Below are 17,478 nucleotides of genomic sequence, written 5' to 3'. Positions count from 1 at the left end.
CTGAGGGGGCTTTGGTTTTATCCCCACAGAAGGTATCAATACTGCCCTCTTGTTATTTTTTACGAACGTAATTGAAAGCCACAAATTTCATCTGCTACCGGCTACATAGGTTTTTGATTCTTTCAAAATCTTCTTCCACACCAGGAATTGAATTGTATTGATTTGGGGAAGACACTTCCACCGTGTTTTGGTCAAAAACCTTAGGCCGGTGATCTGAGCTAATAACATGCTCATATTATCCCATTCGCCAATTTGGCGTAAAAGCTTTTCTCCTTTTCTGTTTTTGTTTGGTCTGAGGATAAACGCCCATAGTGTCGGGCTGCAGCCTCCCTAAGGACGGTACCATGTCTGGTATTTGCAGGATGGATATTATTTGGGTTGAATCATTATCTAAAGAGCTTGCTGGAAACGAGAGACAGTAATGACTCCGGAAATAATCTCCATGCGTAAATCTGTCTGACATGTTGATCATGTAAAAAAAAAAACTGTCTTGAAAATCATGATGTCCAACGTGGAGCGAGTCAAATTTATCATGTGTCGAATACGTGTGAAAATACATCAGTATGTTTTCTTTTTAATTGGTTCATTAGTTAACACATTTAGGTTAAACCCGTACAAGGCATAGCGCCACCTTACTATTTCCCTAATATGCAATCCGCCCAACACTTTAATCATCTTACATGGCAACTTGACTTTAAAAATATGACCAAACAAACAAGGACTGGGTCAAATCATGGAGCTATAAAATATAGCCCCATGATCAAATTTGTCAAGTGTCAAAAACGTGAGAACACATTAATCAGTTTCAACATGATGGAGTTGAAACTATATAGAGCAAGGTGAAACGTTTACACTTGGTAATGGTATACGAAATAGTAATTAAATTCTGCGTAATACTCGTTGACCGTAACCTATAGAAAACTTGAACTACAATATTAAGTACAAAACAAGCTCTATCCTGTGTATTGTTTACTTCTGGTTAATAGTGAACTGGGAACTAAGCAACCCAAAGTTGAACTAGGAACTAATCAAATTAAAAGGAACAAAAACCAACATTTTGTGAATGTGTCTTTATTTAAAAAAACTGTCATGTGTACAAAATAATCTTATTTTACATTTATAAATTCTCTGATACTTTCTAGATTGTTAACAACCTTCTGATATACTTTATACATTTTGTGGATGGAAATCTATTTACTTGAATTTGTAAGAATAACAATTATACACTGTGGACTACATACCCTCGTTGTTTGTTCATTTATACATACAATGATAATTATGACATCTGCCGAGAGGATCAAGCTAGATTTTGTTTAATGAAATTGGTTCTTAGGTTAAATAATGCTGTTCCCCCTTTCCCTTTTGAACTTTGACAACAGAAATTGTACAATCACTGAGTCTGATTAACATGTTCAAAGGCGACCTTTCCAATGCAGCCTAAGGGCCATGTCACACGAGGCAATTTACAACCATATCCAGGCAATCTTCATGATAAAAAAGCCATTAACATGTCAGTGCTCACACACTATACTTCACATATTTGTTGATTGGGAGACGTCCTTTTCTCATCCAAACATCAACATTTCTCATAAAGTAGGCTACCAAAGAGGTCCTGTAGCATGCACTGCAGTTGGTTGCCTCAAAGTTGCCTGTACAAGTTGCTTCCTGAGTCAAGGCCCCTACACTTTGCAGCCAAAGACCTCATGCATAATCAAGCATGCATCGTTAGCTACTACAGTATAACCAAAACTGAGAACATGCCCTAGCATCAGACAAACAGCCCGGACTAAACTTAACACAACCTCATCCCCCTCATTGCTACACACAAGAAACAGTCCAGGCCATCCCTTAAGCTCCTACGATTCCTCCATACATCAACCAAACTGATGTTTTAATAAAAACACACAAGTCTACCTATTGATTATCTCCAACATCTATCGGTTCATTACCTCTCTCTTTTTTGTTCCCATCGCCACAAGACAATTGCGCTTGCAGAATGTCAAAATGAAGCAAACAGGTAGATGTGTGTAAACGATACTATGTCAGTGTTCTGATAGACAGGGGAGGCACGACTAAAACCACTGAAGCAGATGAGAATACTCCCTTAAAGAGTTTCGATACATTTTGTAGATCTACTTTTTGGCCATGACATCAATTCTTTCTCACTGTGAATAATTTTCGTCTTCTGAAACGCAAATTATTTTTGTGACATTGTTTTACTCATTTCAAAAAAAAATACAGCACCTCATAAGTTATATTTGAAGGGAAGCTTTCTACTATCAATCATTATTCAAACCCTGTAACTTTAATGTAAATCTGTGGACATTGTGTTTCGTGTTGTACCAAAAATATCCAAACCCTTTAACTAAATCAATACAGAACCAGGAAATATGAGACGTCGTCCGAACTGAAGATAAGAAAGGATTTCTCAAAAACAATAGCACATCTGACTAATGAGTTAATCTTAATAACAATGACCTGGAAAAGGTGTTGACAATACAAACTAAAAAAATCACAGCAGAGCTCGCTTTGCCAATGAGGTCTTCACCAAACCACTTTCTGGGATTTTGTAGGGGAGGAGGGGTGGATGGGTGGGTGGGGATAAGACGCCAGAGGACAGGAAGCAAGACATCTGTAAGAAGTGACATTTCAGGATGACTTTGCTTATTGCTTATTGACTAGTGGTCTGTATGTCTACTGTTTGAAGCCCCAGTGGCTGATAGCATCTTCCTCACGACTGCAGACTTTGCTGGAGGGTGTACCATCGATTCTTAAGGGAAAGGCAATCTTGATGACAGTGGTCACCACTAAAAAAAACCAGTGTTGGATTAGTTGCAGACTTCTTGAAGATAACATGACAGAAAAAAAGTGCAATGGTGTCGGGTATGTGTCATGTACATGTATGCGCTGTATTTTGTGTTTGAATAAAGTGTTTGCTTTGAAAAGTCACCAAAAAAAAATCAATCAATCAATTAATCAATCAATCAGTCAATCAATCAATCAGTCAATCAATCAATCAATCAATCGATCAATGGGCATTTGTAGAGCACCATCACCTATTCTGACGTGCCAAGCAAAGTAAAGAGAAGTTTTAAGAAACATAGCTCACAATAGCTCATGAGAACATGACAAATGCAATGAAATACAAGTAAGTAGATTTAAAGAGACAAGTCTTTAGCTGGCTTGTTAAGATCTCAAAGGAGTCAAGGGTAAGAAATTGACAGAGGAGATCATTCCATAGCGTTGGCGGTTACGAAACAAAGCTTCAGTCACCTGATAAAAACTGAGAACTAGGATAGTTCAACAGTAGTTTGTTTCATGATGTCAAATTGTACCGAGGATGTACACGACATGTCTCATCAATCACAGGCAGAAAGTGGACATTTGTGACGTCAGCAGAAAGTACACATTTGTGACGTCAGTGCAATGGATTAATAAATTTTAATGAGAAAGGTGCATTAGTGAAGTACCTCAATTAAAAACCAGTTCACGGCAGTTGCATTTAACTTGTGATGCGTTCAACCCCACACTCATAAGCTATTATTGTGGATGGGTCCTTGTTCTGCTGACAGTGACAGCTTCAGTCAACACTTTGCAATAGTTCAGCACTTCTCACTAGACTGCTGCAGTTAACAGTACACAAAACATTATGATGCCACCAGTAATTACTGCCAAAGTAATGAGATATTACAGTCGAGCATTGACCTGGATTTTGTTTTGTTTACGTCTACGTGGATGAGTGAGGTATAGGGTCGATTTTTCAAAAGTACGACAGGGAAATTATGGTCTTAATAAGGCAAAGATCATCCTGCACAAATCTTTATATGGACTACTGCTGATGGTGAATATGATGACGACAAGGAGGCTGTGATGAAAATAGTGTGGCCCCATTTGTCAACTTGATAACTTGCACTGAGATTGAACTTTCAATACAGGAAACCAGACACACAACCTCACTGTAATAATAATAATAATAATAATAATAATGATAAAACAATAAAACTAAATGCTAAATAAAAACAAAAATCAATACAGTACAAAAAGCCAGTAGAGCTAATTGGAGAAAAATCCTTCCCATAAAGGGCAATTTCAGAGATGATTTTTTGTCGAGACTGAAAAGAGGAGATCTAAGCTAAGCCTTAGCCTGAGGGGGGATATTGGATCTGCTGAGGGGTGCTGAGGGAATAGTCATCCGGGAGAAGCTCTTAATCTCCCAAGGGCAATTCAGGAGCTTCACTCCCAGGTGAGGCATTGCCTTAGATTCTGGAAGCCAACTCCATTGCCCTAGTTTCAATCTCTGTTATTTCATACATCATGTAACCTTTGTAGGGGTCTCTATACGTCTCTATACGTATGTTTGGTAATGACTGATAATGGTGATAAATTATTGGGGATAAAAACTTACTTGGTAACAAGTACAGCAGCTTTGGATGGATAATAATGCATTTTGCGAAACTTTTCACATCGAAATACAGCGATTATGGAAAAAATTATCACTTTTTATCCCCCAACATGAATCTGAGAAGCGTTACTGAAAATAATGAAAACCACATAGGATTGAGGCGCACAGTGGGTTCCAATAACAACACAGATACAATCCCGTTAACTGAGGTCATAATTTCATCAGGGATAACAAAATATCATTTTGGATTTTTGTTTCAGGACTCTGGGAAAGTACCGAGTATACTGTGCTTGATACACATCGCTTATTTTTGCTTAGCAGAAATTACTCAAGCAGTATTTATTACTTAAACACCTCTATGAAATAGACCCAGGGCCCTGTTTCACTGCTTACTACTTACTGCAAAACACTATATAATAGAATCACTTTACATGGCGGCATATCATCAGAATAGTTAGCATAGAATTCTGTGGTGCAGCCTTGCCATGGAAGTGGAACTGGGCCGAGAATTCCCGATGAAATACCTTCACACAATCAGCACTATTGAATTCACAAGGAGAATAGTTTAACTTTAGTTTGTTTGCATTGAAACTGACTTTCACAAAGTTTTGCTGTGATAAAATTGCCCTGCCTAGTGGTCTGTCCTCACAAGAACAGGTCATACATATCACAAGACAAAAGAGGAAATTTGTTTCATTTACAAGCACCAAGAAGGGGACAAGTTCATAGAATAGGATAAGATCATGGCACCAGCTTAATATGCTCAGCAGACATGTAGGAGTAAGCTCAAGAGCCCGTCTGCCTCCTTCAAGAAAAGATAGACAAGTTCGTCAAGGCAAACGGGATATTTGAGATAAAAGAAGATAAAGAATTGATGGGGGCTCAAAAACTGTGAGCAAAGAAAGTAATTACATGTACATGTATATAAGTTTGGTACTTCCCTTACACTGATGTGTAGTAAGCACTGTATACTCAATACTTTCCCCCAGTTCTGTGGGTCTGCAAGGGAGGGGGGGGGGGTGGGGTGATGATGGGCAAGGTCGGGTACAACTAAGCCAACATGATCTCCTATGAGTTTGCATCTATAAGTAGGGATGGTAGTCCCATGCTTAGGCTCAGCGAGCCCTACACTACAATGCCTTAGGCAAGATGGCAACCAGATGCAAACGTCAGCAAAGGCTATTAAGTTGCATAACACGGGACATGCAAGACTCGCAGTCAGGGAGTCTCAAGGAACAGCGTCAGATCAGGGCTGCCTGAAGAGAACATTGGATTGTCACAGCTGGCGAAAGTCTTTGACTGACTGTGACAGGAAAGAGTGCACCTTTCTTGACAAATGATGTAACTGATCCAAGATCAATAGACTTCTCAGGGATCCCAAGACCAGTCCCAAGAACAGTCCCAAGAACAGTCCAAAGACCAATCCACAGACCAATCCACAGACCAATCCACACACACTGGGAAAACATTTCTTTACTTTTAGCCAAAATGACCTTGACTGAGGAGAGCCACACAAAAAACAAGCTACTGAACTATCCACAAACCCAATTAAGGAAACAAGTTTGGAGTTGATAAGTCATGTCTTTCTTGAGTTTATCGCTCAGACTATGGTTGCACACACATACACATCCACACCAACAAAAGAACATGTCGGATAGGGTATTCAACCCTTAGTGGCTTCACTTACCGCAGGGCATAAAAATAACTACAAAATAAAACTTTGCAGCAAACAACATTTCTGCTTCTTTAAAAATTATCAATATTTCAGTCGATGCTCTTCGAAAAAATTTATCAAATATCTGGAAATTTCTGCTCTTCGGAATAGATTACTTATTTGGCTCTAAATTACTGGCAAATGTCTTTGGTATCGTTACTGAGTGAGTAATGTAGTTACTTGTACACGACCGTCCATAGACCCTGTTAGGCACATACCGGTATTCACCGACGTACACCAGTCAACGCTCACAACGGGTGTCCGATGTCCAAGGATTGTCAAGAGTCTCAAGGCCCCTTGCTCTCTGTGAAGCTGAAAAACAATCCAGACAAAAGATATTCAAAGTGTTTTACTTTATTGTACGATTTGGAAACGGTTTCAATAAGCCGTTAATGTGAGTCAGATTTTGAATAATGTCTGGTACCTTCACTTGATTGGTCACAAGTGAACACTCACATCGGATGCCCCAGACTACAGACAGTCACTTTGTGCACAGACCTTTCTATTGCAATGTCACAGCCAGAGTTTTTGCCAACCGAGGTTAAAAAAACTATGGAAAGTCATAAATGCAAAGCAACAACAGATGACCACAGTTTGTAATAATGTCACACAACTATTTAAACATATCGTTGAACTTGTTTAAACAAGGCAACTAATCATCAGTAATACTTTACTAAATAGAAATTCTGCAGAAAATGTAAAATTTTGTCAGAACATCTGTTGACTAGTTTGAATGTTTTACTAACATTCGGCGGTCCATGCCAACCAGCACGTTTTATTTATATTAATCAACCACAGAACAGTCTACAGCAACCTCCATGCCATTAAGATTCATTCAGAATTGTGTGTGGGTGTTCGCATTAACAGTTTGAATGAAGCCTACCTTATAAATGATACCACCATACGGAGCACAGGTCAGCACATGGGTACCGGTGCTATCGAATGCGAACAGTTTGGCCCGTGGTGCCTGCTGTTGTTTATAACCGCCAAAGCCTGACATGACAAATGGCCCTGTCGCCCCATCGTGGATTAGCAGCTGCTGAAGTTTCTCACCCACTCGGTTTATACTCCACTGTGTAAACTGAACATTGTAAAACAAAATAGCCTCATTTACTACAAATTTCCAATGAGTGAAACACGGCCATTACAGTGATTCATTGAAAAGCTTAATACAATTCATCAACATGTATTTTTTCCTGAAGACTCACCTTGTTGTCTGATCCCATACTAAGAACGGACGTCTCGTCCAAGCTGAACTGGGCTGCGTAAACCTGACCAGAGTGTGCATGCCAACTCAGCAGACTCTCAGCACGTTGCATATCTTCAGAAAAAATAATAATATCAAAAAGCAAAGTTTCAACACAATAACATTGTACCTTGTGTTTAGACAGAATCAAGTTAAACTTGATTGGGTTTCATCTTTGATGTGAAGAGGTTGACACCCGATTTATTCACAAAAAGGACATCCCGGCCATACGTTTCTGCGTAATGGAGCTGGCAATATTAAATTTTTTAAATCAATTTGGATTTTGAAGACAGAGAGCGTGTTCAACACCTCAAATCTTCCAAAATCTGGATGCCACCTGATCATTCTGAACTGCCACAAGTGTATTGCTTCTTCATTCCCATTCCTTGCTCTTCAAGAGATAGCGATATCTAACACTGCAAAATGTAATTTCCCCTACATTAATTTCCCTGTTTGAACTCCTTATACACTGCCATTTTGTAATATTCTCCCTTTATTTCTGTCGGAATTTCCACACCTTCTTGATCAGGAGTTTCGACACAAGTTTTCAAAATCTATTTTGTTGTTGATCAATGTAAAGATGTACTGATGAACACACACAGAAACGTGAATGGCCAGTTTGTCAGCCCATCGCTGTGTCGCATAACAGTGCTACGTGTTATAGTGCTACGTAATATAGTGTCCCCGGCAGCCCATTGGTTTAACGCGCAGTTCAATGTATCGAGCCCTGGTCAACTCTTTATCTGTTACTCCTGACTCCAGGGAACTTACCAAAAATCCTGATCATGCCATCCGCAGCCCCGGTAACCAAAAGGTGTCCATTGTGATTGAACGCCATACAGTTAACGCAACCTGAGTTTGTAGTCATGGCAAGTTCATTCTGTAAACAACAAACAAACAAACATAAACAATAAGATATGTTAAATTTGCATCAGGGATAAAGAATATTAATTTTGGTTTTTGCCCATACATCCATGTGTGTAAGCACTTTATACTCAGTACTTTCCCAAGCCCTGTGAAAAAATATCACAGGCATGTTACTTGGGTGGGATTCGAACCCACGACCCTTGCAATTCTAGAAACATAAACAAGCCATGGGAACCTTTGAGGGATTTGAAAGCAACAACAACCTCTGATGTTCATGAAACCAGTCTGCTCATCAAATCAAAGCATAATTTGGGGGTGAAAAAAAGAAAAATTTGCCTTTAAATGTCCCAACTCTAGCACTTACCGTTACTTTCATCTGTTTGATGTCACACAGTAATAGTCTTGAGGACAGAGCTGTAGCGGGCAGACCTGATGGTTGTAGTTGAGACGTACTCCCCACTGAGCATATGAAGGTTGATCCATTAGGACTGCAGCATAGTGACACAACCCTGTAAAAAAAATAAAAATAAAAGAAATAAATATTTAAATAGCGCTTTCCACAGGCGTTCCACAGAACTTTAACATTGTCTGAAAAGATGTGTTTGTAAGATGAGTCATGGATGTGTAGAGGGAGCTTCTTTCAGCAAGTTGGTGCAGCAACTGAGAATGCTCTTTCACCATAGTGGGTAACAATAACAATAATAATAAGAGTAATAATAAACGACCAGGTCAAGATCCTCTAGGACTTTAACATTCAGACTGATAACGTTATAGAACATAGGCATCCTTACTGACATAAATACCAAGACCTGGCCAGGGAAACTTTGTAAGTCTTCGTAAAATATGTCTTATGTTTTCTTTCAATTGCCAAGTCCTTGTTGAGCGGTCCGGTGCACCATGTTCAATTCCTTGTGGCAAAATCATTGGATTGTAGGTTCAAATTACGGTCATAACACTTGTGTTCTTGAGCAAGACACTTAACTGTAATTGCTTCTCTTAACCCAGGGGTAAATGGGTATCTTGGAGGGCAGAGGTGATTCTAGTGATTGATTTAGATGGTGCACTACATACTAGGGGTTAAACTGTATACTCCCCAGAAAGCTGAGATGGTTTTTGGTTAAGGAATAAATGGCCCAGTGAGCGGGGTAGTTTTCACTCGTTGTTGTAGGATACCTGGTTACACCACCGGCATGAACACAAAATAGACTTGAATCATGTAGATATTAAAAAAGCACGGACCTTGGATGTGCAGAATCTGTTTCGATGTCAAACAGTGGCTTCTTCATTTCTGTGTCATAGACCTTGACAGTGCCGCTTGAGCTCCCCAATAATAACTGTCAACGAAAAACACACCAAACCATAAGCCAAACTAACCATGTTCATGTTAATCAAATTCTAGTTGAACAAAGCTAGAACAAATCTGACATTCAAAAAGCAATCCAGCAGGAGACCCAGAGTGGCTTGAGATGAACTGGGCAAAACACAAATACAGTTTATGATTAAATTGGTATATCAGTAAAATTATGTTTTTCTTACCAGGCGATCTGATTTGGAAGCCCATTCTATTGAGAGTACAGGTGATTTGAACATGATTGTAGCAGTCGTCATTGGCGAAGGTGCAAATTTCCACACTCTGTCCAAAACATAAATACATTTCTCATTAATTTAATTTGTCAATGTCCTTAATTGCTTTGTTTTGCTCAAGTTTGTAGTTGTTGTACATTATTTTCAAACGATCCCAACATTAAATCTACATATAGCACATAATCAAGAACTGTCAAACGAACTTGAAGACACTTTCTCTTTGAAATTTTACCACCATATCCCTTTTTTTCTGGTCCGAAACTTAAAAGTCAAAATTGCCAGTCAAATGCCAGGCTAAAATCAGAAAGTCGGAATTCTGTCTTAAAGCGAAAGAATCACTTCCCTAAATACAGGCCAGCAATGTACATGTATTGAAACTTCAGAGAAGAGGGAGAGCACTTACTTGACAACACCGTCTGTATCTACACTAGCTACAGTAGTAGCCGAAGGATTGAACTTGCAGGCTGTGATGCAGGAATGATGCTCTGTGTATTCATCTTGACTGAGCACAAGGAATGGCGCTCCACCTTCGTAGTCTGTGAATGCTACAAAATTCAAAACAAGCCCTTTTTTGTATTACAGTCAAATAAAGGCACCTTTGGTTAAAGGTAGCACCATGTGTACATGTAAATCTCTTTTGAGTTGTGATGGTTCTAAAGAGAACCAGTGGTTGACGGCTCAAAGTTTGAATCAGTTTGCTCTGATCGCCTCCAGTACGTACCTTTAGTTGGTGCAGATGCTTTATGCTCCGTTGTCTCACCAGCTGTTGTTGAAATCCTGGGTGAGACTACTTCCGGCTCTTTCCTCAACGCAGCATCCTGCTGAAGGGGCTCTGGGACTAGCGGCATAGAAGATCCGAAGCTACCCTTGGACGCTTGCTTCCATGAGACTGTCTCCGACAAGCCGTACTCCTCCACACTGGACTGCGACTGTATTCGTTGCGATGCTTTCACTTGGTTGGACTGATTTAAGAGCTCTCGCCTCTGCTGCTGGGCGATCTGGATTTGTTGGGATTTGAGTTGGCGCTGCTGCTGCTGCTGCTGACTGGATTGGACAATGGAACTCTGCAACGGGGAAAAATACATATTTAGGGAAAGAAAGACAAGTAAAGAGGCCCGACTGTGTATTTATGTGATTTCATATTGCAGGCTGGCATTTATCCATTATTCAAAGCCACTGCAGATGACATTAAATGGTTCAACAGTGGGAGGGTTAATAATGTTAAAAGTCGTTTAAAAAGGATGATGATGTAGAAATCAGGGCCAAATGACCGACCTGAGCTGGGGTACCAACTGAAGGTACCTGGGAGGCCTCTATCCTCTTGCCAACTGGGATCTCCTTCCCTTTGGTAACCTGAGTGGATTCCTTATCTCTAGCGCCCCCTAGGAAGGCAGGCAGAGCTCTCCGTGCAGCCCCTGGTGTTGAGCTGCCTATGAGACGACGTGCTGCCCCTGGTGAAACCGTCTTTTTGGAGATACTTCCTTTATTGAGTTTGGACTGAGGGTCTTTACTGTCAATTATCCTACAATCAAAGGAAAACAAAAACCCAGAGTTTCATGTTGTTAATTCAGTTCATTAAGCTTACACTCCCTGCCCACTCCCAGTGTGTTTTAGGTTAGGTTTAGTCCCAGCTCCGGCCAATGTCGTTCTCGTTATCGAGGCCTGTGTGACCGGGCCTTAAAGCATCATTTAGCAACAGTATTCTCGAGAAGACGATCAGAGCATACTGATCGAAGCATTGAGTTGTCAACTTTCGGTTCATTTCAGAGCCAACACTAATCGAGAGAGATTGACAAATGGTGCTCGTGCAAAGACCCCAAACATTGCCACATTAAAATAAAATGGAATTGCTGAAAAAAAAGTAACTTTAGTATGTGGTCTTACGTTGGTAGGGCAGCAAAGTCATCCATGACTTGCACGTTGTCTTCAGATTCCTTTACCGAACCGATTGTTTTCTCCTTCTCAGAGTGCTCCAATATTAAAAGCTGTCAAAGAACAGAAATAACCATCTTATTTACTCACAAGTTGTATACTCTAATGAGCAACCCCCCCCCTCTGAAAAATAACAAACAAAACAGCCAAGATCATAAATAATAGATACTTATTCCATTACTTCACAAATTATTTAGAATGGATTTTCCTAGTAGACATTTTGGGATTCAAAGACAAGAACTAGTTATCATACAAACTGCATACTACATCCTGATTCATGTACATGTACACCCTTTATGTGGCAGTTCTTTTGGCCCAAGTACATACGTATAAAGACAATTTACAAAAGTACACTTTGTCTTCATCTTAAGTGGTTCTTAATGGGTACCTGTTTCTTAAGGAGTGCATTGGTGTCTTGTAAGTCGTTCATTCTCTGCTGTTCAGCGTCAAAGTTCAGCAAAGCAGGCAGAGGTAAAGAGGCAAGTCAAGGAAATGTACAACTTGTGGCATGTCCGAACAGTCTAGTTCACTGGATCCAAGCTCTGGTGTTGCCAGCAGCAGAGTGGGTTCGAATCCCTGTCATGACACTTTTCAGTGGATCCAAGCTCTGATGTTGCCAGCAGCAGAGTGGGTTCGAATCCCTGTCATAACACTTGTACCTTTGAGCAAGGCACTCATCAATTATTGCTTCATACAAAGTCTAGAATGTAGTGCATTCTGCTATATCAGCCAGGGTCATAGTGAATGAAACCCATCCATACATGTATATTTTTTAGACCCAGTAGTAGGTGACAACATGCCCCTGGTGGCAGTTGATTTGGGTTAACCGAGAAATCAGTCACGTGTAGCCTACACCTTGTAGCCAACACCTCTATGGCAAGACAAGTTCTCAAGAAACATTTTTCACAGCAAAGTACATGTAGGTATACAGGGTGTTACCGCAAACAGAATATAAAAAAGAAACTGCTTCAAAGGTGAGTCTGTAATATTGATGATTAAAAGGATATGCATTGACTGGAAGATAATGCTGAAGAAGTTGTGAAGGGAAATGGTCAACGTCTCCTGCCACTGTTTGCTGAAATACAGCTCAAAGGTGGAACTCTGCTCAGGAGTCTTCAAGAAGGGTAGCGCTGTCAACAACAAGATGGTTAAAAAAAAGTAGAATTTATTAGATTAGTTTAAGCAAGAGCAAAAATTATTACCAATGACACCCCATGGAGATAAACAAAGAAAAGAGTGTTGCATTCTTACCGAACCACTCTTTCCACTCGGCCTGATTTTGTATCTCACTGCACATCTTCTCAAAGAACTCTGTGACTTTGTCTTGCCGATTATTTTGAAGAGCGTTGACTACAAACAATCTGCAGGGATTGGAGTGATGGAGGCGGTTGAAATTCAGAAACATATATTTTTGATAGAGAAAACACAATTAAGTGTTGCAAATTGTTTACTAACAAAAAAGATCTACATGTATAGATAATGTATAGATAATTTTCCGGCAAGGTATTGTGGAGAAAAGGTTTTTTTACATAGCACCTTGTAATAGTTTACGAGGTGCTATGGCGAAAAATTAAACCAATTAAACCATGAACACCAGGGTAAACCCTTTCAACGTAAGTGCACTAGGTTCCTTTACATGCATTACACCACACGCGGGATCAATGGCTTAATGTCCCATCCGAAGGACGCTGCAACAAGTATCAAGACCAGGACTTGCAGAACAGAAACACCAGAGCTTGTGTCCAGTGCTCTTATTCCATTGACCATGACACACCAATGAAAATTGATGTCGGAGACCTGATCAACCTAATCATACCTGAGAATACTGACTTCAAGCTTGCGGACGTTTGCCACCTGATTAGCTTCAAGATGAGAGAACACTCGTCTGTCCAAGTGCTCCATGTAGCTACGTAATCCAGCGAAGTCATAACTCCAGATGGATTGAAGCAGCTGCTCCAGCACCTTATCAACCTTGTAAATTTACACAACAAATAACGATGTAGTAAGGCTGTTTTACTCCATGCCTGCTGGTTTCACAATGGTAAGATTTGTCCTTATACATGCTGTTAAAGGAACACGTTGCCTTGGATCGGTCGAGTTGGTCTTTGAAAAGCGTTTGTAACCGTTTTTTATAAAATGCATATTGGTAGAAAGATGTTGTAAAAGTAGAATACAATGATCCACACAAACATGCCTCGACATTGCGTGGTTTTCCTTTTACCTCGTCGACTAACACGTCGGCCATTTATGGGGGTCAAAATTTTGACTCCCATAAATGGCCGACCGTGTTAGTTCGCACAGTAGAAGGAAAACCACGCAATTTCGAGGCAAACTTGTGTGGATCATTGTATTCTACTTTTAAAACATCTTTCCAACCATATGCATTATATACAAAACGGTTACAAACGCTTTTGTTTTGACCAACTCGTCCGATCCAAGGCAACGTGTTCCTTTAATAAACATGACAAGGGCGACATTTTCAATCACTACATCGTAATTTAAAACAAAACAGGAAAAAGGGAAGAGTGGACCTCCGATTTATTTTCTGGAATGATAATAATGTCAGTTTGTTTATTGTTGAGACATCAAAAGTGTAGTTATGATGGACATTAAGAACATATCGTGTTAGTTATAAACGGAATCAGGTATAAAAAAAAAAACCACATTGGTTAGAGATTAAAAGTATATTTGGATTGCAGAAAAAAACTTTAAATTTATACACCGTACACTGCGATCCTAGGCCAGCGCATATTTCATGGCTCTGCTAACCGTAAGCAAAGAAGTGGCGCTTGCAGAAGAAGCAGAGATTTCTGCGCTTAATTTAATTACATCAATCAACCAAGGTCCAAGCGTATTTCACGAGTTAGCGGCAATTTTGGCTTGTGCGCGGCTTGTGTACTTCACATAACCACAACTGAACAAGGCATTCTACACTACCACAGCTAATGCAGAAGATCGACGCTTGCACAGTAAGCGAAGAATTGTGATCGTAAGCGGAAAGTTCGGCAGTACAGCGGTAAGTAGAGCTATGAAATTGAGCAATAATAACGTGTGTGTTTACTGTCCGGAAATTGGGCACAAAATCATCCCACTTTTCATCGGCGATTTTATAAACAGATCAAATACTAATTCAACCAATAACCTCACTCACCCTAAACTTCTTATCTTTATCTAGTTTCAGCTCAGCATCGAAGGACTTTAGAGTGTTTGTAAATCCTCTAAAAAGGAGATAATCGCGGACCAGTTCAGCTGTCCTTTCTACTGCATCGGCCATTTTGACAAGAAGTAGTCTGATCACCATCTGCTTGTGAACGGCACGGAAATTTGTGTATGGTACCCAGACTACATTGACAAATTGGATAGCTCAACAACATTCATGAAATGTATCTGAGGCAACGCCTCCCGAACGAAAGAGAAAGCTGTTCACGCTGATGTGATGGATACCAAATAAGAACAAATAAAAGGGGATCAGTGGTCAATGTCTTAAAGAGCTAAGATTGATCTCAACTGTGTAAAAGTGGAATGTGATGTCACAAATACAGATCACTATGACAACTCACCTTAAGATGAGATCTTAAATTCTTAGGGAAACAGGACAACTCGTACAGCAACAATTGCACTTGGGAGGATGCTTGTAGAATGTTGAGTTTTTAAAGATAGTTTCACTTATAAAGTACCAAGTCTAATATTCCCAAATTTAAGGGTTCATTGAGTTGTATTTGGCCTTCAGGAACTGTTAAGCCATTAAAAGTTGTTTCAAAACTGAAAATATTAACACAAGTTAGTTGGAGTACAATTTGACTCAAATTCAATTTCATTCTATGGGGCTTTATAAAACCAACCCCTGGATAATAAAAGATTGATTAAAGGGGCAACCCTAAACTCCTGCAATATCACACAAAAATACACAAAGACTTTATGTTTAGTAATAATTTAGTATACTTTTTTATTTATCATCATTCAACATTCCAATGACACAAAGTGCATATAAATGATTAAGAATGGTTTGAAAACAGTCCCAAATAAGTTGTATTTGATCTTTACCTGTAACATAGTAAAGTGTAGAACCACCATATTACGTATCTGCATCTTTAAATGTATATGGACAACATTGGTTTAGTGAGAGACCATGCTATTTGAGTAGGATAGGGCGCCCTTTGAGGTATACTTAATTACAAACTTACAAATTATTTTTTCAGAAAGAACAATCTCTGTTTGCAACTCACGCCCGAAGATTTCAGTCGATATTATACCCCGTTAACCTCAGTGTCCATAATTTTTAAAGGGACACATTGCCTTGGATCGGTCGAGTTGGTCTTTGAAAAGCGTTTGTAACCGTTTTTTATAAAATGCATATGGGTAGAAAGATGTTGTAAAAGTAGAATACAATGATCCACACAAACATGCCTCGAAATTGCGTGATTTTCCTTTTACCTCGACAACTAACACGTCGGCCATTTATGGGGGTCAAAATTTTGACTCCCATAAATGGCTGACCGTGTTAGTTCGCACAGTAGAAGAAAAACCACCACGCAATTTCGAGGCAAACTTGTGTGGATCATTGTATTCTACTTTTAAAACATCTTTCCAACCATATGCATTATATAAAAAACGGTTACAAACGCTTTTGTTTTGACCAACTCGTCCGTTCCAAGGCAACGTGTTCCTTTAAGGAAAGAAAACAAAATCACAAAACATAATTTACACTGTCTGAATCATACATATCTTGCATAATTAAATACATTAAGTTTATGTACAGTCTCTCTGAGTGTCTCAATATAAAGTACTACATGTATTTATGACTCCAATATATACATCTTTAAAAACAAGAAATGAAGAGAATTTGGAAAATTCTAGGTAGCCTAAAGGTGTTATGCCAAATTTGTTTTCAAAACTGTACACTGCTCATCAAGTTGGATGAAAAGAAACCTCAATATATGTATTAACAAATCCTGTACCCTGATGGTAACTCAGAATCAAAACTATTGGTGGTTTGCCAGGGGTTGATTTCACAAAGAGTTAAGACTAGACTTATCTTGAGTTTGGGGCGAGCTACTCTTCCCAAAATAAGTCTAGTAGCAGTCTTTGGTCCAAAGCAATCAAACATGCAGAATCAAACGTAACACCCTGTTAAAACAAATACCGAGGTTTTTCAGACCCCCTCAGGTGTGATCGAGCATTATATAAAAACTGGGTAATATGATTTTACTTAATACTTGATATGAAAAGTTAAAGCCAATATCTGTGATATTGTTATATCTGAATATGAAAGCACGCCAACTGGAAAATTGTTGTTAATTTTACTCTAAACAGCTTTGCTGTTGCTTTGCTTTCGGTAAATAAGTAGATTTCAAAGCTGACTTTGACCTCAGAGCCCCTCTTTAAAAACTTTTTACATCACCACTTATAGAAATGTACAGGTGGGATCATAACAAGAGCAAAACCTTTCATCTCTTGTGACCTGGCGAGTTTTTGACTTTCTTAGATTTTCTCTGAAACAAAATTGAATACACATGTACTGTACATTATATTAAACACAATAAACAAAACACGGTGGTGACACAAAAGATTGCAATGTGCATGATTGTCATAAGGGCCTTAGGAAGTGGATTGGCAGAATATTTAACCAAAGCTAAGCTATCTCGAGTCCAAAAATATTTCACTATCCATATAAATTCTTTGCATCAACTCAATGAATTTGTCACTTAAACCAACTCAGTAAAATTGCACTGA

General features: G+C 39.3%; 1 protein-coding gene across 1 annotated transcript; it reads right to left on the bottom strand.

Moving 5' to 3' along the window:
- Positions 1-649: 649 nt before the first annotated feature.
- Positions 650-15,019, bottom strand: LOC139940762 (WD repeat-containing protein 91-like). Its single transcript, XM_071937139.1, has 16 exons — positions 14,897-15,019; positions 13,562-13,716; positions 12,997-13,106; positions 12,754-12,875; positions 12,134-12,217; positions 11,698-11,798; positions 11,089-11,335; positions 10,535-10,877; positions 10,217-10,358; positions 9,766-9,862; positions 9,469-9,563; positions 8,594-8,738; positions 8,134-8,242; positions 7,325-7,437; positions 7,000-7,197; positions 650-6,428 (listed from the first exon to the last, which is right to left on the bottom strand). The coding sequence occupies exons 1-16, from the start codon at positions 15,017-15,019 to the stop codon at positions 6,273-6,275; spliced, it is 2,340 nt and encodes a 779-aa protein (XP_071793240.1). The 3' UTR covers positions 650-6,272.
- Positions 15,020-17,478: the final 2,459 nt, after the last annotated feature.

Source organism: Asterias amurensis, chromosome 8 (assembly GCF_032118995.1).
Source record: "Asterias amurensis chromosome 8, ASM3211899v1".
Lineage (NCBI taxonomy): Eukaryota > Metazoa > Echinodermata > Asteroidea > Forcipulatida > Asteriidae > Asterias > Asterias amurensis.
The sequence above is the reverse complement of the archived record's forward strand: the minus strand, read 5'-3'. Positions and strand labels throughout refer to the sequence as shown.